The 23,068-nt window shown below is 33.3% G+C and overlaps 4 protein-coding genes across 5 annotated transcripts; 2 read left to right on the top strand and 2 right to left on the bottom strand.

The window, feature by feature from the left end:
* The first annotated feature begins 12 nt into the window (after positions 1-12).
* LOC123909234 (importin subunit beta-1-like) lies at positions 13-5,561 on the top strand. 2 transcript variants are annotated; one of them, XM_045960033.1, is made up of 3 exons: positions 13-234; positions 1,546-3,945; positions 4,035-5,561. In XM_045960033.1, the coding sequence occupies exons 2-3, from the start codon at positions 1,553-1,555 to the stop codon at positions 4,231-4,233; spliced, it is 2,592 nt and encodes an 863-aa protein (XP_045815989.1). In that variant the 5' UTR covers positions 13-234; positions 1,546-1,552; the 3' UTR covers positions 4,234-5,561. The 2 variants fall into 2 exon arrangements, with proteins under 2 accessions (XP_045815989.1, XP_045815990.1); XM_045960034.1 differs by having other exon boundaries at positions 139-234; positions 1,541-3,945.
* Positions 5,562-7,297: 1,736 nt separating this feature from the next.
* LOC123909238 (protein phosphatase 2C 57) lies at positions 7,298-11,511 on the bottom strand. Its single transcript, XM_045960037.1, has 11 exons — positions 10,967-11,511; positions 10,221-10,349; positions 9,993-10,098; positions 9,163-9,273; positions 8,780-8,859; positions 8,623-8,676; positions 8,373-8,489; positions 8,229-8,283; positions 8,104-8,136; positions 7,976-8,022; positions 7,298-7,596 (listed from the first exon to the last, which is right to left on the bottom strand). Exons 1-11 carry the CDS (start codon positions 11,299-11,301, stop codon positions 7,473-7,475), a joined length of 1,191 nt encoding a protein of 396 aa, XP_045815993.1. The 5' UTR covers positions 11,302-11,511; the 3' UTR covers positions 7,298-7,472.
* Positions 11,512-14,365: 2,854 nt separating this feature from the next.
* LOC123909240 (protein PLASTID TRANSCRIPTIONALLY ACTIVE 7) lies at positions 14,366-16,992 on the bottom strand. Its single transcript, XM_045960041.1, has 4 exons — positions 16,880-16,992; positions 16,672-16,728; positions 16,521-16,583; positions 14,366-14,989 (listed from the first exon to the last, which is right to left on the bottom strand). The coding sequence occupies exons 1-4, from the start codon at positions 16,922-16,924 to the stop codon at positions 14,633-14,635; spliced, it is 522 nt and encodes a 173-aa protein (XP_045815997.1). The 5' UTR covers positions 16,925-16,992; the 3' UTR covers positions 14,366-14,632.
* A 697-nt stretch (positions 16,993-17,689) lies between these two features.
* On the top strand, positions 17,690-19,026 carry LOC123905133 (protein MAIN-LIKE 1-like). The gene is made up of 3 exons (XM_045954769.1): positions 17,690-17,753; positions 17,862-18,079; positions 18,391-19,026. Exons 1-3 carry the CDS (start codon positions 17,690-17,692, stop codon positions 19,024-19,026), a joined length of 918 nt encoding a protein of 305 aa, XP_045810725.1.
* Positions 19,027-23,068: the final 4,042 nt, after the last annotated feature.

Raw genomic sequence — 23,068 nt, 5'->3', positions numbered from 1 at the left:
TAGGCCGTAAGCCCGTAACTAAGTTAAACTTGAATTTTGTAAAGTTAAATCGGCCGACTTATTTTTAACGCTAATTTCTTTTTTTTTTTTGTTTTATTTATATATATTCACTATCTCTATTCTCTATTCAGTATTCTCTCACTATTCTCTTGTGATCGTAACCGCTGTTACGATCGTCTTCTCTCTCACTCATTCAGTCACTGCTTCCTTCGCTCATCACTTCTCCGATTCCAGGTATTGTCGTCAATCCAATCTACTTTTTCCGTCTTCATTTTTCCCTTTCGATTTCACTTTTCTGTTGTTACTTTTATTATGATTTTTCGTTTCTGCAATCTATAAGTTTTCGTACTAGGGTGATTCGATACGTTAGTTTTATTATTCTTTGTTTGGATTATGATCGATTTTAATAGGTTTTTGTATTGACTTCTGTTCGATAGCATCGGTTTGTTTCATGTATTCACTCAATTTGATGTTTACAAGTTTTATTATGATTATGAATAGGAAATCACTCAATTAATCTTTGACATATATGAAACTAGCTACCATTATAAAAACATACCATGCATGCATGTTTTACTTTGAGAATCTCAACTTTAAATATGGAATATTGGAATGCTTTAACACACCCACTCCCATTCGTCTTCTCATGAAGACACGTGTATTAGTGACATGCACTTTAGGGTGTATTTAATTTAACCACTCTTTAGAAAATAAGTGGTGTATTCTAGCTAGCAACATGCACCAAAAGGTGTATTAGACTCACTATAAGGACCACAAGAGAGAGAGAGAGAGAAACGCCATATCTTGACTCAAAACCTTAACGCATTAGGTATATATGCATGGTTCACCTGTCTTATATATTCAACATTCTTCTCATGACTTAACCACTCACGCTTGAAACCCTACCATAATTTGCTATAATACTCTTTCTAAATAGTAAAAGGAATGGATATGGAGTGAATGTTATAGGATCGAAAAGGAAACGAAAAAACATATGTCTTCCCTCCCCTCAAAATTGCATCAATTTGGGGGAAGAAAAAGTGATATAGGAAGGATTTTACTCTCATCTCCTACTAAAAGTTGAATCAAACAAATATAATTTAAAATATCACCTCCCCTCCCCTCCGTCTATACCCCCAACCAAAAAGACCACCCTAAAGAACATATGTCGTACTTTGAGAAATTCAACTTTAATTTCAGTATAATTTTTACAGGCAGTCTTTTTCCTAGTTGTCTCATGTCATAGTTATATGTTGTATTTTTGTTTTACTTTTCTGTTTGATTTAAAATATATTGCTATTATATTGTGGCCAATGGCCATCTTTAATATATTGCTTTGTTTGGTCAGTCTCGTTTTTTTTCTTGTGATAATAGAAAAACTAATTGGTTAGTCTCTGAAATGGATAATTTATTTATCAAAAAAAAAAATTGTTTATTCAATAAGACTCATTATCTTGCCTTAATTTTTTATTTTTCTTAATTTTTAAATTGTTTATTTTTAAGTGGAAATATTAAGAGCTGATTGTTTTGTGCCATTAGGTATAGCGAGGCGATGGAATTTACTCAGGCACTTTTGAATGCTCAATCCATTGATGGGACTGTACGTAAGCATGCTGAAGAAAGTCTGCTGCATTTTCAGGAGCAAAACCTTCCTGGTTTCTTGGTCTCTCTTTCTGTAGAGTTAGCAAGTGAAGATAAACCAGTTGATAGCCGAAAGTTGGCAGGTTTGATACTTAAAAATGCACTGGATGCCAAGGATGAAAACAGAAAGCACGAATTGGCTCAGAGATGGTTGTCGTTGGACTCTGCAGCAAAGGCTCAGGTTAAGGCATGCTTGCTGCAAACACTATCTTCTCTTGTACTTGAGGCTCGGTCTACAGCAACTCAAGTTGTTGCCAAAATTGCTGGAATTGAGCTTCCTCAGAAACAGTGGCCTGAGCTGATAGGGTCACTTTTATCAAATATTCATCAAGTTCCTGCTCATGTCAAGCAAGCAACTTTGGAGACTTTGGGGTATTTGTGCGAGGATGTCTCTCATGAGGTTGTTGATAAAGACCAAGTAGATAAAATTCTTACTGCTGTAGTTCTAGGTATGAACTCATCTGAAAGGAACAATGATGTTAGACTTGCTGCTACTAGGGCATTATATAATGCTCTTGGATTTGCACAGGCTAATTTTAGCAATGATATGGAGCGTGAATATATCATGAGAGTTGTTTGTGAGACAACTATGTCTCCTGAAGTGAAAATACGGCAAGCAGCTTTTGAATGTTTGGTTTCCATTGCTGCCATGTATTATGCAAAATTGTCTCCTTACATCCAGGAGATATATAACATCACAACAAAGATCGTTAGGGCTGATCAGGAGCCTGTTGCTCTTCAAGCCATTGAATTCTGGAGTACAATTTGTGATGAGGAGATTGATATCTTGGAAAATAATGAGGGTGATATACCTTGTTTTTATTTCATTAAGCAGAACCTTCCTGCACTCATCCCTCTGCTGTTGGAAACATTACTCAAACAAGAAGAGGATCAAGATCTGGATGAAGGTGCATGGAATATTGCAATGGCAGGTGGTACATGCCTTGGTTTAGTTGCTAGTACTACTGGAGATGATATTGTGCCACTGGTAATGCCCTTCATTGAGGAAAACATTACCAAACCAGATTGGAGACGGAGGGAAGCAGCCACTTATGCATTTGGCTCTATCTTGGAGGGGCCTTCACCAGAAAAATTAGTACCTCTTATTAATCATGCTCTACCATTTATGCTCAGTGCCCTAGAGAAGGATCCAAACAACCATGTTAGGGACACCACTGCTTGGACTTTGGGACGAATGTTTGAATTTCTTCACAGTTCAATTGTTGGCACACCTATTATTAATGAGGGAAATGCCCAACAAATTATTACAGTCCTCCTTCAGAGCATGAAGGATGTCCCTAATGTTGCTGAGAAAGCCTGTGGAGCCCTGTACTCTCTCGCCAAGGGTTATGAGGATGTAGGACTAACATCTCCTATAACTCCCTTTTTCCAGGAAATTGTTCAAGCCCTTCTCACTGTTACCCACAGAGAGGATGCTATGGAATCACGTTTAAGAACTTCAGCATATGAAGCATTGAATGAAGTAGTAAGATGTTCAACCGATGAAACAGCTCCTTTGGTGTTACAACTAGTTGCTGTCATCATGATGGAGCTGCACAAATGTCTTGAAGCACAGAATCTTTCTTCTGATGAAAGAGAAAAACAGAGTGAACTTATAGGCCTTCTTTGTGGGAGCTTGCAAGTAATTATTCAGAAGCTAGGGTCTTCAGAACCTACCAAATATGTTTTCTTGCAGTATGCTGATCAGATAATGGGACTATTCATCAGGGTCTTTGCTTGCAGAAATGCCACCGCCCATGAGGAATCCATGCTAGCTATTGGAGCCCTTGCCTATGCAATAGGCCCTGATTTTGCTAAATACCTGCCTGAATTTTACCAGTTTCTGGAGGCTGACCTTCAGAATTTTGAGGAGTACCAAGTTTGTGCAGTAACTGTTGGTGTAGTAAGTGACATTTGCAGGGCATTGGAGGATAAAATACTGCCTTACTGTGATGGGATTATGACACAACTTCTCAAAAATTTGTCAAGTGGTAACTTACACCATTCTGTGAAGCCCCCGTTATTTTCATGCATTGGTGATATAGCACTTGCTATAGGAGACAACTTCAATAAATACTTAACGTACGCAATGAAGACACTACAAAATGCTGCAGAGGTGTCCGCCCACACATCAGGCTTGGACTCGGAAATGGAAGAGTATATTAACTCTTTGAGAAATGGGATATTAGAGGCATATTCTGGGATCTTCCAAGGGTTTAAGAATTCATCAAAAACCGAGTTTTTGATTCCTTATGCTCCCCACATCCTCCAGTTTTTGGATAGCATATACATGGAAAAAGACAAGTGAGAAAGCAAAATAGATTATTTTCCAATTTATTTTTTCTTTGTAATATATTCATTGTTATAGTGATCATTGACTTTTCTTACTGCAGGGATGCTGTGGTTACTAAAACAGCTATTCGAGTCCTTGGAGATCTAACTGATACACTTGGAAGCAACGTTGGTTCTTTAATTCAACAGAATTCGTCATGCACAGAATTTTTGAATAATTGTTTGATCTCAGATGATCACATGATTAAAGAATCAGCTGAATGGGTCAAGTCTGCTCTCAACCGTGCTATATCTGTGTGAGGTTCATCTCAGTTAGCATATCCTTTGTCATAAACTGCTTGCATGCATTTGGATGTGTCGGGGTGGGGCATGGGATTGCATGTGTCAAATTGTCTCCAAGGTCAGTCGTGGGATTGCATATGTCAAGTTGTCTCCATGGTCAGTCGTGGGATTGCATATGTCAAGTTGTCTCCATGGTCAGACAACAGAAGGTGTCTGTTTGAAGGTCTTCAAGGTGTCACTAACTCGGTTTGCATTAGCACTAGTACATTCAAGAATGCATCACTGGCTTTTGCATGAGAATCGTTAAGGGCCCGTTTGTTATAGATTAAAATAGAAGTGATTTTGATATAAATAATTTGGAGATTATTCTTTAAAAAAAATTAAGAAAAACATAAACTTTGGTTGAAAAAGGCATTCAAGTTGAAAACCGTGCATGTCAAAATAGTTTTTCATTTTATTGAAGAAGCACATGCATCACAAATTGTGTTTTTTCTCTCTTCTATTGAAATGATTTTCTTCAAACGCTAATCAAAATAGCTATTTCATTTTCAGCATAAAATGATTTTTGAAAAAAACTTGCACACAACCGTATAACTAAAACATCAAAAAGAATTTTTTTGTAAATCTTAAACAAACTGGCCCTAAGTCCAGCACTTTCAAGAGGAAGAAGTTAGTGGCGAGACAGAGATTTCAAATGTGGGTTTAGCTCTTCATGAGGATTGTAAGTTGAATGGCTGAGCCACTGAAGGAAGGTAACTGATTCATGACTGAGAAACTACTCTACTCTTGGTCAGGCTTGGACGTCGAGTTTGAAATTAAGATAACCCGTTCTCTGCTAATTTTTTTTTGTTTTTTTTACTAATTTGGTCATGGGTTATTGGAATAGAAGTGATGAACTCCAACTAACTTTTAACTCTGCATCTTCTTACTTGCATTATGCATTTCTGTTTTGATGTCGGTCGGTTTCTTAGGTAAAAAATCATTTTGCATTCATGAAATCAATATACCTTATTTATTTCTTTGTTTTGAAATGGTATGCAAAATCATATATATTGGCTATTCTTGTGGATTGGTACTAAAGCTTGTTGAATATTGTGATGATATCAAAAGAACCAACTGAAATGTGGTGGATTGCTGTTTCTCTTGTTGGAAGGCAATCATCTGGGTTTAGCTTTTACTTGATTATTGATATCTTTCCCTTTTTTTGTTCTATATAAAAATTTGTGAATTTTGGTTTGCTCAGGCATTTTGTCATGTGTTCTGTATACCTTATTATGGTTTGGTGATATTATAATTTTGCTCTGTTACTTTCACAGGCAGTATTAATTTAAACACTTTCATTTTCCCGCATTTAGCTATTGATTTGCATATATTTGAATATAAATGAACTCGAATGTAACAAACTTGAAACAAAATTCCTTAGTAAAACATATCTTTTTATTAATTATTATTCTCATCCAAAGTTGTGGTGCGTGAAGCAAATTGGAGAGGATCTAAATCCAAAAAATGAGTGATCTAGTTGAAAATATAGTTTGGATAACCGAATTAATGACAATTAACTTGCTGTAATTCTTATATAAAGTTCACTATTTGTGCATACTATTCCAAAACAATTGTAGTGTTCTTTATTTGAATTAATATTTAGTAGTTAGTAGGTTTAGGTCAAATCGATTTAATGGAATGTGAAAATCATCACCCTTTTTTTTTTCTTGAGATGTTGTTTGATGGGTTACTTATAATTCTAACTAGCTTCTACCAACTGTTTCTGGATTTAACAGAAGCTAATTTTCCACATGATGAAGTGGTAGTTTTAAGACACTGATAAATGCAATTGCGTTACAAACTCGGTTCTGGTAACCAAGCATTGTAATGATCTTTTTTTAACAACAAAAGTAGGTATATTGAATGAGCAAAGAAGTATAAATGAAACTATAGTCACAAATTGAGATTAAATACAAGGGGTACTTAATCCAAGCCGGAAAAAATAGAGAATTAACAGTCCCCAAAAACCCTATGAAAAACACAATCCTTATCTTAAAATACAATCAATGGATTAGTATTACATTCATATACAATACATGAGCCACCCTTTTTTTTTAGCTAGTAACCATTTTCAGGATATCCTTTTTATCCCTTCAAACATCTCTTCAAGCACAGGTACGTTGAAACAAGTTTCGAAAAGATGGCCCCCGCTTTCCGAAACCGACGGGAATCACACACATGGTGGTTTATGACCCATACCAAAATTTCTTCTCTTGAAAAATTCTCTCTCATAGGAAGACGATCACGAAAAAGTTGCCAAGAGAACACAATAACTTTTAAAGGAGAAAAAGTTTTCCACGATTTATCCAACACAATTAGCTTATCCGTGCTCAACAAGATAGGAAGGGAGATGGAGCCAAATAGATATTGATAAGTTGAGTTAACCAGTTAACCATAAACATACCTTCAATGATCTGGATTTTTAGCTATGAAAGACAATACATTAATACGAATTATTTTTTTCTTGTTCTTGATTAGATTAAATCTTCAATTTACAATGCAAAATATATATATATATATATATATATATATATATATATATATATATATATATATATATATCTTCAATTTAGGCAGTTAAATACGATTATGTTCTCTATAAAATCATAAGTTCAATTTATTCAATTTTAATCCTTAAAAAAAAGAGATTAAACTGAAAAATTTAAATAAAACTTAATTTAAAAGATTGTGATTTCATACAATTTAATGGTACATTTAACCTAAATAATTTATATACTTCTCTTCAAGAATAATGATTAATTTTGATGGACCCACCCACTTAATTAAGAAGGTAAAATTTTAAAATAATTTTCAAAACTAAAAATAAAATATTACACTTGCATGATTTGACTTTAGGTGAAAAACTTGGCCAACACCACTGCTTACAGTCAGAGCTTTTGGAGCTCTATGAAGGTTTAAAAACCTTATGACTCCTTAGAAAAAATATTAAAAATTAAAATAAGTATTTGAATTAGCTTATTTATATGTTGTAAATAAATAGTCAAAATATTAAAAAGAAAATATCAGGATACTTTCTAAACCAAGTAGATTCTAAGATTTGTTTAAAAAAAAAGGTAGATTCTAAGATGTGTGACATGTATTTATTCAAAAAAAAAAAAAAAGATGTGTGACATGTACACTAAATATTATACAGGCAGAAAGTTAAAAAGTATGTGTCTGGTTATGTACATGACTAGTATCATAAGCTATTGAATCTATAAAGAAAGCTGTGATGTAAACCAGATTCCAACAGACACAATTCCAATTGTGGCAAGGGCTTGGACTAGCTCAAATATCACATTTTGTTGCTGCAGTGGAAGATTCTTCCAGTCTGTCTTCCTGCAAGCACTCAATATAAGGCACATGGTGATTAATATTAAAATCAAATAATGTTATTAACAAGATATCTGGTTTCTATACATGTGTATATAACGAGTCGAGCATAGCACTTCTGTGCAGCATGTTCAAACCTAATATTGTTTTTTAGATTCTTGAAATTTTTCCTTTGTCATATAGTAACAATTTAGACCACATTAATACTCTAGAGATATGATAATCCGTACTAAAATTTTTACTAGAATGTAGAAAGAACCTCTATGAGCAGATTTTGAGTTTTAACAAATGATATTCCCGGTTTATTTTTCTTTTCGCAAAGGTATTGTGGTAACCAATAATAGAACCTAATCACTGAAGTCCAAATACATGACAAAATACATACCCTAGATCGGCAATTATAATGCTGACATTATCCTGTGTACGTTGGTCCTGCAGATTGTATCGTCATGAATTAGTGAAAATAGTATCAATATTATAAGTTTTTGATAATAATTGCTACGTAAAACTTACCAAAACCACTTGTGCAAGGGATTCACAAGCTAGCTGCAATATGAGCAAGCAGAATATCATTGTTGCTACTTCGATAGTTTATCAAAATGAATTAAAATGCCTTAAATATAAAGTCTTAGGTATACCTGCGTGTTTCCATGTTTTCGTAGTTGATCCCTCACAAAAGTAACTGCGTCTAAACTGCAAAGGTAGCAAGATTGTGAAGGTAAATTCTCTGCAGAACTAAGAAAATCAGTAGCAGAATTGATTTTGAGGATCAAGCAATAGACCTGCTCATGTAATCCCATAAGCCATCGGATGCTAACACTATAAATTCTGCATCTGAGGCAAGAGTTACTTGATAAATATCAGGGCGTGCGACAACCAGGTCATCTTTGAACTGTATACTGGTTGAAAGAAATCATTAAATTAAAACTTAGAGTTTCTTGAATTAGTTGAAGGTCAATTTTAATGCAATATAACACACAATTAAGAGAGAAAGCAAGGAACAATTGTTAAGACATGCATACAATTACCTACCGAGAAATGTATTTTTCTGTCCATCTTCCTTCCTCAACTCCTTTTCGTAGCATCCTTTAAACATGCAAAAGGTAGACAACCCTTAGAAAACACTTTGACAGTCATAGAATAAATACCTTTATACTAGAAGGAATGATGTAGAGATTAAGGACTGTACTCATTCTTCTTCGTTTTGAATCGAATGTCCCCAAATGCACGAGATACCGCAATATCTCCACAAATCCTACCGTTGACAATCTAGAGACAAGGCAATACACGTCTGAGTAAACATCAGCCATATGCAATGTGATTTTATTAGAATTATAATGAAAATGTATTTCATGTTGTAGTGTCTCCAACAACCGAACCAAAACACACCATAAAACTTGGAAATGGAAAATGGTTATATGCTCCATAAAGCATCATGTTAATTGGTTTACATCCTAAGTTGTCACAGCTCAGTTTTGAAATCAGAATTTTAATTTAATTATATAAAAATAAGACCACAGAAGTTAGTCAAACTCAAAGAGCATATAAAAAAAAGGAACAAGGAAAACACACCCATCCACCTGCTTCTCTGATTCTTTTGATTTCTTCAAGAGAAGCCTTGTTGCTCCCATAGGGACGGTGAGGACTAGTCAGCAATTCAGGTTTTCCAGATCTGCATAAAACCTACAAGAATAAAAGAGCTTAAATATCAGTCATGTGATTTTGATGACATTCAATTCAATCCCCTAGATATCCTAATTGAATGATAAATATCAGAATATTCTGTGATTGATTTTTTCTTAAGAACTATTTTAAACAGAAAAGCATATAAAGTAGCCCTGCTCAAATGTATGATCTATGAAGTCTAGATACTTCAAAAAAGGAAAACTATTAGTGTCCGACATGTATCCAATATCGATACACATTCAATATTTCCCAATATGTATCTAAATAGTATCGATTAATTTTCAGATACATTGTCAATACTTCTTACCTACTAAAGACACGGATATCATTTGGATATGACGCATCTTCAACAAGTTACTAACTAAGGATGCAAAATTGCACGCTTTTGAGACACATTCGAAGTAAAAAGAATATATTCTGATATTGGTTGGGAAAATATGTCTATTTGTTATATTCGCAAGCATTTGTTTTTTCTTTGTAATTTGTGATCATCACATGATGACTACTTATATGTTTATGCACTAATGAGCAATTAGCAATGTGAATGTCTCTTTATGAACATTGTGCACTTTTTGTTAGCATATCTCAACCGTGTCATATCTTGATTTTTAAAATTTCTCCTATCCGTGTCGTATTGTATCCATATCTTCTATACATTTGCATTCTTAGCGTATGATGTGAGAGGCACAATATGGATCAACAATAATAATACGTACCACAGATGAGTCGCCAATATGTGAAATTAGCAGCTTATTATCTCCTAGGAATATGGCAGTGGCGGTAGCACCTGATTCATCCTCCTCCTCCCCTTTGATTTCAAGCCTTTAAAAACAAAATACTGTCTAAAGTCTAAACCTTCAATGTAATCATACCAAATCTAGAATCATTAAGAAACTATTGAATTAGCCACATTTTATGGAGACAGTACGTATTAATTGGCTTACCATTTTAACAACTTCATGTCAGCCTTAGCAAATGCCTGTTTTAATGCGTCTTCAACAGCTTTGAAATCTTTCCCGAGCAATAGTAATCCATCTTGTAGAGCTTCAAGACACTCCTTGTATAGCTCTTCCCTGTAGTTGACACAGAAAATTAACAATTTTGATTATGCATAGTCTGCATTTGGTCCTATGGTAGAGAATATCAAATTTGATGTTAAATGTGATTTTAGTAAAGAAATCAGCTTTACATTAGACTGGCTTTCAAGATAAAAAGCATCAAAAGATCACTTAACTTCAAACTCAATTAAACTCGACTATAACTATAATCAAATCAAATTTGGCAAATCAATTCAAAGTTACTATTTTGGTATTAACCCTCTGGTTCTCAGGGAAACAGGGTCCCAATAATACAGAGTTCGGCCGCGAGGCAAGTAAAGTCTAGCCAAGAGTTGTTCCCACCAGGAATCGAACTCGGGTTCTCTCAAACGATCCGTCCTAGGGAGAACTCATTAACCACTTGACACAAACACTGGACACCGACACATTGACACTGATAATAATTTGAGAAAAGGACACAATTCAATGTAATTATAAGTGTCGGTGTCCGACACCGAGACACGCCTAATCCGAGAAGTGTCGGTACTTCACAAGTCAACCCAATAATTAATTAAGCTAGCATATTCAATTTAGAATCAACAGAAATTAAGCTAGAATCATACATGATTAATTAAGCTAACTATTGCAAAGACCTGAGAAACTGGACAGAAGCAAAGCCTCCATGACCATCAAAAACAGCAGCAAAAGAAAAACCTTGAAGACTATCAGGTCTGAGAATAATATCATCTTCCATTTCTTCACGAGGACCCTGCAAAGAAACAGAACCCCATCTAATAGGAGGTGAATCTGTCAATGATGAAGGTGCATCAATGGCTATGGCAGAGTAGCAACGACTTCTTCTGCTGTTGAAGATGTTTCTGTTTCTGTTTCTGTTTCTGTTTAAGTTGTTGGATTTGGAAGAGGTGGAGTAACGTCTATGGAGTTTGGTTAAAAGAAATCTTTGTATCTGTGGAGTTGATAACGCCATCACCTTGAAGATGAAGATGAAGGTGAAGGGTTCTCAGTTTCTCTCAGTTCAGAATCTTCAGATACTGAAGAAGCTGAGAAAGAGAGAGAGTTAGATAAGTGATGAGTTAATACAAGCCTCTAACTGATTTTAACGGATTGGATTCTCTCATCATATGGTGGTTAGATCAGATTCTCTTCTACTTTTATTAAACCTTCAAATTTTAGTCTTAAGTATAGCTGAATATGAATAACACTATTAATTTTACAAAATTCATAGTTGAATTGAAACTTTATAAATTATATAAAGAAATTGAAGACTATTTCATATGATTTTTAACATCAAATGATTTTTAATTTTCATGGATAATTTATGTGATATATACTTTTAATCCAACGATATATTTTGTAAAATTCATATTCGTTATAGTGTTATCGATAATTTGTGCATCATTCATGTTAGACAAAGCCTCACTTTCAATCCAATTCAGTTTTTAAAATAGATAAATATAATGATTAAACTTGTAAATGTATAAGTGATTTTTTTTGTGTTAAGTGTTACTCTCATTATTCCTTTTTAAGGGTTGTTTTTTATCACTGCGTAATTTGACTCATATTCAGTGGACATCTGCAAAAAAATACTCATAATGGATAGGGTAAAAACCTGCATTTTGGGTACAGATATGGGTATGGGTAATTACCCGCAAAAATGAACGGGTATGGGTACCTTAGTACACATCCCGCCCCATACCTGCATAATATATATTTATTTATTTTATATATATTATTATATAATTACATATTTATATCAATTTTAAAAAATACAACACTATTAAACTAATACACATTTTTAATAAAAATGTTTATTTATAACATAATACAAACACAATGTGAATATGTCAACAAAAAAATGAACTTTAACATAAGGTTAGTAAATTTTTTGTTTATATTAAAAACGATATGATATTTTATAATTGATCGATTTATTTTTAGTAAAATTGCGGGTAACGGGTACGGGTATGTATACTTAGGTACCCATAGGGTATGGGCACGGGTACAAAGGTTGTTGCCCACGCGGATATGAGGATGGGTACGAGTATTTTTTCAAACTGCGGGTATGGAGATGGGTACTATAGTACCCTACCTATACCCTACTCATTGTCATCCCTACACTGCACTACACACATACCAATGCGTAATTTTTATCATCGATATCTTTAAATATTTATTATAAAAAATTATGAAAATTTTATATTTTGAAATTATTCGTAGATACAAATTGAACGTAATCTTATTTGCTAACATTTTGTTTTATATATTAACAAAAATTTATCGTCAAAGTAGATTATGTGAATAGTGCACATTGATCTAAAACAACACTTAAAAAAAAGAACGGAGAAAGTAACTCTCTAATTCGTAGGAGAATGGGTGGTAAGGTAAAATCTGACCACAAGAGTAAGTAAAATTTGTTATAAAAAATTTTCCATTTAAGAATTAAATTCGGATTTTTCAGAATAATTTGTCTTTTAGTGAAGTTCATTAATGACTTGATTCGAATTTTTTATATACTTTTTTTTGTTTATAACCCTCTGGGTGGAACAATTTTTTATATACTTTTTTTTTTTGAAACAAACATAATCAACTTAATTCATTAATAATAATATATTTAATACAATGAGGGACATAATCAAAGAAAGTGCGACAAGGCCAAGAAAAAGCCGCCCTAGCTAAGGTATGTGCCGCCATATTCGCTTGACGCTTTATGAACTTGATCTCAAAGTTCGGATTACACTGTAACAATAAATTAATTGACAAAATAATAGAACTCAATTCTGATACTCCTCTATGGCTAGCTTGTATAGCATCCACTACAATTTTGGAATCACTTTCAAAGATAATGTTAGACCACCCTCTAGTTGAAGCTTCGCGAATTACTTCCAAAATTGTCATGGCTTCACCTTCTAATATTGAGAGGTGATACTTGTTGATGTTTGTGCCTGCTGCAACAAAGTTGCCATTAGAGTCACGGATGCACTAACTCCAGCCGGTATGGCCAGATGTGTCGAAGAAGCTTGCGTCAACGTTGCATTTCCACCAATCGACACGGGGCTGCTGCCATCGTTGAAGTGCATGAACATGAAATTTTTTATATACTTTAATTAGTTGAAAACATGAAATTTATATAAATGTCGCCAAATTTAAATATAGGACTAATTTGAATCTCAACTAATTGGAGTATATTTTTTTAATGATCTTTTTTGAAATAATAATATTAGATTATTTTGTGTACCATAAGACACACAAACGGATATGAATTCTCTGCATTTGTAAAATCACACAGTTTCCCACCGTAGTTAATATTAACCATTGATTGGAGATCGGACGGTTCCAATTACATATCATCAAATCAATTGCAAATTATTTTGTCCATCAATTTCTAGATCAGACGGTCTGCGTGCACGAAATCCATTTCCCCCACAAACTGGTTCAACAAAAAAAAAAAATACCCACAAACTCCCGTTGCAAAACAGGAATGTAAATTTTTTTGTCTAGCTTAGCTTGTGCCTGAAATTTAATTTAACTATGAATTGAATGGAATAAAATAGGTTATTTGGATCTTCTCCAATGTTCTCTCATATTTTCTCTCTTTTTTCTTAATCAAGGGTTAATTTTATCTCCTTTTTATTCTTTGTAAATTACCAACCATTAGATTAAGAAAAATGAGAGAAAACCTGAGAGAAAGTTGGAGAGGATCAAATCCGGTTATGACTTGCGAAGAAATAATATGAAGTTATTATTATTTAAATTAAATAGGTGTGTTAAACTGCTAATACTGTATATGCTTTTCTACGGAATGCATGGTTGTTATTCGGATCAGATATAGTTTGGCCGATAATGGAGTCAACTAGCTAGCTGACTTTTGACCCAAAACTGAACTATAAAAAAAAACCATTTAGGTGGCGCAAATTAACTAAAGTAGTGATAATAATTCAAGACATAGGTTCTTAAGTTCAGTGCATAGATAAGTTCATAAGTTAATTGATTTGCTGCGTCTAGAGGAAAAGTGGATCTATACTCCATAATAGTAAATAGTAAAATATAATGAGAATACTAATTAAATAGTTTCTCCAATACAAAAGATATTAGATTTCCATGTGCTTTTAATGACTTTGATTTGCATGCATACAAACAACAGCAGCTAATTTAGATTTTAGACAGACCTTAAGACATCAATTGTGCCAAGTGAAGCAAATAAGCAAATTCTTATCTCTAGTGTAATATCTCAGCTTAACAATGTGTTGACTGCAACACATTTCCATAATTATTTTACAAAAACTTACTATTTAAGACGCTTAAAGAAAGCCCTGAGGGCACTGGGTAGCATTTTCCTTCAAATAATGAGGCCCAGGTTTGAATGGATCAGGCTCGGCATACGCCTCTGGACGGTAAATTCCAGCATCATTCTTTCGATTACTCAAAACATGAAAAATGGCTTTCTTCTCACCTCCATACTCATCGATGTTGCTCTCAACATAAGAATTGGCCTCAGCTGCTACCTCATTCACAAAATCATACCTATTATCTTCTGATAACAGTATCCTACTTACGTCCAATCGCGCGAGCTTTCCCTCATCCCTTATCTTCCTCACCTGCTCCTCGAGAAAAGGAATGCGCTCCATTCTGTATGGTAGAAGTACGTCCTTTTTTATCTGCAGTAAAATGAATTTCTGCTTAAACATTCAAGTTCATCACACATGATACTTGTGAAACCTGTGCTAACTACCAATAGCATGAATCATGTTCACCAGCATAACCATTATGCACTCATTCAGTCAAATCAATTAGAAATGAAGAAAAACATTGCAGAATCTTGATTTGCATACACTTTCACCATGTGCATCAAGATTCAGCGAAAAATGAGTAGCTATTGAGTGAGACATATGCCAGATATTGGGAATGTGCAAACATGATAGGAAGAAGCAAAGACGTGAATCTAATTTAATTTGGTTTATCTTTACCACATGAAAGCAGTTATCGTTTTTTCAAATCATTATGTTCATAGAAACTGACACCTCAGTAGCAGCAAATACAATAGCCTAAAGTTTACATGCATGGAAAGAATCTGCAAGAGAATGAAGCAAGGTGGTGATATCATTCAAAAACAAATAGATGAAAATTTAGCGAAAACGACAGGGTACAAATGTGAATACAAATTATGTGAAAAGTACAAACTGGTGTGCATTGTGATCCTTTGATATATCCTCTCTTGGCTCTTCTCCTCATTCCCTGATATTCTAACCTTTCCCTTACTGTGTTCTTCTTTAATGACTATAGGCTATTGTGATACTTACTTTTTCATAAATAACATCCAGACACTTGAAACAGTACTTGGTTCTTTTTGTTTTATGTATCCTACGTACCTTGCACCAATGCATCGCAAATGTCGTAGCATGTTTACTTGGAACAACAAAAATCTATAGCATACCATCCTATGTTCCCTTGCAGCATCAAATCACAAATGTTATCGCTATTATTAACTTGGAACACGACAAAGCTATAATCCAGATTGCTAATTTTGTTTCACAATTCTAATCTACTTCCAAAACCTGCAATCCAATAAACCGGTCTCCTAACTTTCCAATTTTAGAAGGCTTCAACTAACGCGTAAAACTTTTCCCATCCAGAACATGAACAAACACGGGAAAACGTTTCGTGAGTAAATACCATTAGTGATTCATTAAGCTGCACCTAAAAGAAAAACATCTTCCTATTGAGCTCAGTGCCCAAGAGAACGACAAACACACTTACTCAGAAATCCCTCCTAATCCTTCAAGCTAGATAAATTTTCAAATCTGTTACAATTAAGTAGCAGTTTCTTTGCACTTAAAGAATGTTTGACAGCACTCTTTTCATCACATTCTTTATTAATAGATGAAATTCACGTCGGTCTCATTGAAATAAAGTGTGATTAACCAAGTGGTTTGACTGGGAGTACCCGAGTTCCAACCTGACTACAACAATCATTGGTTAAACTTTACTTAGCTTCCGACCAAACTCTAGATTAACAGAGCACCTTTCCCTATAATCCAAAGATTTAAGACCCAATTTTTTTTAAGGGGTGATCTCATTTATTTTATTATTAAATGGTACATTTATTCAAACAGGTAATAGGCAAACATAAATCGAAAAAACCCAAAAGCCAAATATTTTAAAGAAAAACAAAATGGATGCAAAAGATACCATTTTCCTTCGCCTCCAGATTTTTCGTCCACCAACATCCTCCTTACGCATTTGGATTTTCATCTTACAAAACAAATGCATGAAAAAGTTCAGTTACATGTTACCAACGAGTTAAAACTGTTATTTGGTGCAAAATTGTTTGTTATTCTACCTGCGAGTTAAAACTGAGGTTCGGACTCCATGAATTTCCAGCTCTTAACTTTGTTTTCTGCAGAAAAATTATTTAACTTACTTTGAATTTGAAGTAATAACAGTTTCTAGAAAATATTAAATATTTGAAAGGAAAAACATGATTTTGATTTATCGCAATTTGGTGCATTCATTTGTGGAAGAGATAGAGAGAGTGATAGGAAAATTACAGGTAAAGAGGAAGAGAGAGTGAACGAGTTGACGCGGAGAGCCATGGTTGTCCACTGTACTCTGCTTCGCCTTATCTCAAACCTTAAAAAGGAATGCACTCTTTGAGATCGGTTTAAATTTAAAGTTTGCAATTAAAATTTTAACTGTCCGATCTTAATTTGATACTACTTCGTCCCAATTTGATTAACACAGTTGAATATTTTACGCATACTGATACATAACTTTGACGATTAATATTTTTAATTGTATAATAGTAAAATTTATAAAAATTTGATATTTTGAAAATACTCATCGAGACAAATCAAACAACATCTTATATGCTAATATTTATTTTCGCTTATTAGTAGAAAAATAAGGTCAAAGCAACTTGTGTGAATAGTACACAACAGTCAACTGTGTCAATTAAATTGGGAGGAGGGAGTAATTATTGTTGTCTTGAATGCGTCGATCTCATGTAAGAATGGTAATTTAATTTGAGAAAAGATAAGTTGACATGTTAACACAGTAAAAATTGATGGAGAAATTTTTTTTTTCTATCCCAACAATCTTCCATCTACCCCAACATAAATTTTTGAATGGACGAAAATGCCCTCGTATATAAAGTAAAACCGTAAAAAAATTCATTTTCTACTCACCTCTCAAAAAAGTGTTCTGGTGTTGTGAAAGAGGAAATCGAGAGAGTAAGTGAGATAACAAACCGGAACACTTTCGTTCAAGTGTTTCGGTATGAATATTCATACCGGAACACTTTCGTTTAAGTATTCCGGTATGAATATTGATACCGGAACTCTTTTTTGAAGTGTTCCGGTATGAATTTCATACCGGAACACTTAAACAGAAGTGTTCCGGTATTCTATTTCTCAACTGTTTCGCGTTTGTTAATATTTGCATACCGGAATACTCAAACCCAAGTGTTCCGGTAAGTATTTTTAAATTGTATTTGCATTTTTTTATTAATGAATGTTGTTTTTTTTTTATCAGTGGCGCGTATCAGAGGACGCGATGGTAGAATTAGGCGTTCCAAAGATATCGGACATGAAGAGTTTCTACGGCGCCAGGCGGAGGAGCAGCAGAAGGAGGAGTTTGTGCCTGAGGTGCAACCTGTGGTGCAGCATGTGGTGTGGCCTGGAGGACCGATTGATACTAGTCTTCTGACACGGTATCATGAGCATGTTGCTCGTCATGTATGGTTTGGCGAGGTAATCAATTTTTATTTATAGTTTTAGTTATAGTTCAATGAAATGTATAACAGTAGGATGTATCTTTTGATCAATGTTTGGGGAAAGAATCTCAGGTCAAAAATTATGAAAAAATTCACCTAATGTTTTGGTAACACTCGTAACCTAATATTCTTTATAAATAGCTATTGCATTTTGGTTGATAAACTTAAGTTGTAATTGTGATAAACTTAAGTAGTAAATATGTATGGTTTTTATTAATTTTGGTGGATGTTTATTAAAGAAATATTTTGATGAAAGGACAAAACTTATATGCATTTCAATATATGTAGGAACGTCATGGACCAAGAATTGAATTAAAGATAGCATCTCTCGGTGGCAAATTGGCCGAATTGGTTCCTGATCAACATCCACCAATTGTTGAAGGTTGGATGACTACATCTGGGTTGAGTCTACTTGAGCGGACCAGTTTGAACAAGGTCGATCCGAATCTTATATCCGCATTTGTTGAGAATTGGCACCCAGAGACATCGTCATTTCACATGTTGTTCAGTGAAATGACAATTACACTGGATGATGTTGCGTGTTTGTTACATATTCCGATTAGGGGTGAATTTTACATACCGTCATCGTTCACAGAGGAAGAAGCTGCGGCACTTGCAGCTGATTTATTGGGTGTCAATGTTCAGTATGCGGCCAGAGAGACAAGAAAGCAGCGAGGTGGATATTTTTCTCAACAATGGCTATTTGATAACTATATAAGGCAGTGTTCTGTTAAGAATTATGATTGTGCTGTTAGGTCGTATTTGTTGTTGTTAGTCGGCTGTACCATTTGCACTGACAAGAGTTTTACACGCGTGGATGCAAAATTAGAAATTAAGTTTTGGGTGACCAAATTTAATTTAATCATAGTAAGGGGAAGATATGTTAGGTATTTGATCATTCTAAAGACTCTAAATGGTAGCTAGTGAAATGGGATGACGACTTTTTGTTTTTCTTGTACTTCACCAAAGCGCCAAAACCATTAAAATGACTCCAAACTTCCTCAAAATCAATTGTATCAACATTCAGCCACTTATAAATTTTCTTCCATGCTTGAGATGAGAAAGAACAATTAAAGAATGAATGGTAAATGTTTTCTTCTTCTCTAAAACAAAACGCCCAACAATGTTCCCATTGATTAACAATAATACCTTTCCTCCATAAAGCAATACAAGTCACCAATCTCTCTAATAATAACCTCCACCAAAAAATGATCACTTTGGAAGAACATCATTCACCCAATAAATGGTTCAAAGCATTCACCTCATTCTCATCAATTGCCATTGAGACAACACAGTTTTGGAGAAACTGAAGTTGAGGACACAGAGAAATTACCCATCCGATCTGAAATCCATTGTATGCTATCGGGTATGTCCTCAATCGAACCAACATCAAATAGCAGTAACAACAACTGGTTTGCAGCCATTGTTTCAGTTACATAACATGTGCAGTCCAGTAAAAGCACCAAGACCATCTACCATTCAACAAAGACCCTGAATCTGCAATAGTAGTATCTAGCCAAGAAACTTTAAGATACAGAGAGGGAAACATACTCATAAAACATCAATGCTATTCAGTAATGAGTTGGTATGGATGAAAATTTTGTATTACGATTTGGTTTTAGTTTTTTAATGAATTCATGTGAGTTTGTTTTGTGCTTAATGTTTTTTATTGTTTGTTCACCGTTTAATTATTCTAATAACTTTTGATTTGGAACTAGAATATATAGAACTTATGAATGATGATTGAGAGGCTGTTTGTTATAGTTTATTTTAGAAAGAAAAAAAACCCACTTATTTTATAAAAATAATCACTTTTAATTGTTTTCATCTATTTGTTACGGATTTTTTAAATAATCAGAAACTAAAAATAATCAGAAAACAGCTAAAAATGAGAAGCTACTAAAAGTAGCTTATAAAATCATAGATTTTTTTTAGAGGAGAGAGAAAAAAAATGTTAAAAGAAGAAAGTTATTTATAATTAAAAAAAAAATCACTTTTATAAGTTCTATCCAAACAAACTAAAGATTATTTTATTTAAAAAAAATGATTTTTACTATAATAAACAAACACAAAGTAAATTCAACTTTTCTAAAAATCTCTAAAAACTAATCTCTAAATTATTTTACATCAAAATCCCTATTTTTTTAATCTGTAACAAACGGCCTCTGAGATTAAATATTCATAACTTTATTATCGAAAGATAGATGAAGACACTATAAATCAATATATATTTTATGTTTAATCTTAATGTTGAATATGCTAAGGGATTATATGAGTTTCATTAAGATTAAAAGTTTTTTTTGCTTCAAAAAAAAAAAAGATTAAAAGTTTTTTTTTGTTACAAAAATTATGGCTTTTAAGGAAATGAGACTATAGGACTATGATGTAATTAAAGTTCAACCAATAATTATCTCCACTAAGAATTGAATTCGGGTTGTTCTCATGCAAAATCCAACTTAGATTGTTCTCATTCGAAATCGAATTTATTAACCACTTAAGTTTAATATCTTAATTATATTATCACAATCAATGTAATTTTCCACACATATTTAGATTTAATTAAAATAATACGGTGGATCTAATGTAAATATTTTATTGTACATATTAACTCGACTAATAGATTACGAGGATTTGTTTTTCTTTTTTTTTGGTACATAGATCACGAGGATTTCTATTATGGGCACAACACCAAATCATTTATGTATAGGCACACACATAAATAACTAAAAAGTAAATTATAAATAATTTAGTCACATCAATTGACATTATAACTATTTTATTTATCTTTTAATTTTATTTGAGTTTGTACGTATATCCTGCCAAACTTAAATAGTTTGCGTTTCTCATATATCACTCATATCATAGTAGAACGTCTTCTTCTTCTGTTTTTTTTTTTTTAATTTTTTTTTATAATAGTAGAATATCAAATTTTATATTCAAATAGCATCAGTTTTTTTTATAAGACAAATATCATCACTCTATGTATATAACACCAAATTCAATGTCACCAAAGTAAATTATAATATTAAAGAAATATTTTCTCAAAAGTTTCTAAAAATAATAATGTTTATTCAATATATGTTTGTTTCCTTTTTTATTTTGACTGGATTCAGTGTATGTTTCTTTTTCCTTTTTTCTTTTATTTTGGTGCAAATTCAATGTATATATTTTTTTTTCCCTTTTTTCTTCTGGTAAACAAAGGGAGGCAAAATCCCAATTCAATGCATGTTTCTATATAGATCTTTTTTTAGATGATTTTTGACCAAATAAGAAAGGTAAAATCTAAATGCTATAAAAAAAGTAAAAATGTGTGTGTATATATATTTTACATTAGGTCCACCATACGTTTTCAATTAAACCCCAATATGTCTGTAAAATTGCGATGATTGTAATTAAAAATTTGAAATAGATGATAAATATAATCATCCTTAAAAAAATGATAAATATAATTAAAAAAAGTTCATGAATAACATTAAAAATTAAGGAGCACACAGAAAAAACTACAATTCATAGCATATTCAACCCAATCTGTGATCGTTAAATTAAATGTGCACAAATGACATAAACTTATTAGGAATATTGTATTTTTATTTCTATTCAATTTCTATATATGTAACAGCACAAACCCTCTATTTCGACCATTTGAGTTGGCTACATATTTTCTAAGGTGTTGGTTGAATAAAATGGTTTAAGAGTAGGTTAGATCTGTGATAAATGGTAAAATAAAAATAAAAAGGGTCAGAATGTCATACTAACATATACGAGCCCATAAAAAATGATATATACTCAAATAACATTTCATTTCATTAAATGGAGCAATGTATTTTAAGGTTGAATGTACAAGTTTTAAGCAATATGTGCCCTTAACATGTTAGTAGCATTTTTCATAAATAAATAAACTTATGGCTAAATTTATTTTTAAATAAAGACCTCACTAAATGGAATAATGTAGGTTACAATGAAGATAAAATTCTTGAACCCATAAACCATAAAAGTCTATTTGCATAAAAACCATAAAACATCATGTAAGATTAGTATTTACTTAAAGGAACAAAGGGAAGATTGATTATCTTGACAAGGAGAAAAACTCAAAATTAATTCAAAAAACATATTTCAATGATAGTGGATTGTTGGTATTTCAAGTGTGTGTTGAGTCTCACATCGGATGAAATAGTGAATGTTGAATGGTTTATAAGTGAGAGACCTATAAACCTAACACCTTAAGGTTTTGGGTTAAAGTGTGGTGTCCAACTCACTTGTGAAGTTATTCAAGGCCCGATGTGATGATCCCTCGGACCCCCTCAAGACCCAACAGTGGTTCAGAGCCGATGGTTGTTAATCCGGCTCTTTGTGTCGAAAGTCTTCCGAACGAGGTGTTCATGTGGGGTGTCCCGTTGAGACCAAGCAACGAGGGTACAAGTGGATGAAAAAGCTTCTGTTGGAGGGGGAGCATACCCATAAAATAACGGATGGACTCGCACTTGATGGGGAGATATGTTGGTATTTCAAGTGTGAGTTGAGTCCTACATTGGATGAAATAGTGAATGTTGAATGGTTTATAAGCCAGAGACCCATAAACCTAACACCTTAAGGTTTTGGGTTAAAGTGTGGTGTCCAACTCACTTGTGAAGTTGTTCAAGGCTCGATGTGATGATCCCCCGGACTCCCTCAAGACCCAACATGGATTATCGTGCATGTAGTTTTAAAATGATGCATCGATATTACACTTATAGAAATAGAAACTAGTAGGGTGAACTTGCACATTCAAATTATTAGACGAGGTGTTGGCTTGAATCCAATCACACAAAGTAAATCACATAAAGTAGTATTGGAGGAGAAGAAAAAGACGGATAACAAATTAACAATAAGTATAATTTATTTTTTTTGAAAAAGCTAACATGTGCCTTTAGAGCACATATTAAGAATCTAAATAAAATAATGTTTTATTGAATGCACAAATTTTAAG

Source organism: Trifolium pratense, linkage group LG2 (assembly GCF_020283565.1).
Source record: "Trifolium pratense cultivar HEN17-A07 linkage group LG2, ARS_RC_1.1, whole genome shotgun sequence".
Lineage (NCBI taxonomy): Eukaryota > Viridiplantae > Streptophyta > Magnoliopsida > Fabales > Fabaceae > Trifolium > Trifolium pratense.
The sequence above is the reverse complement of the archived record's forward strand: the minus strand, read 5'-3'. Positions and strand labels throughout refer to the sequence as shown.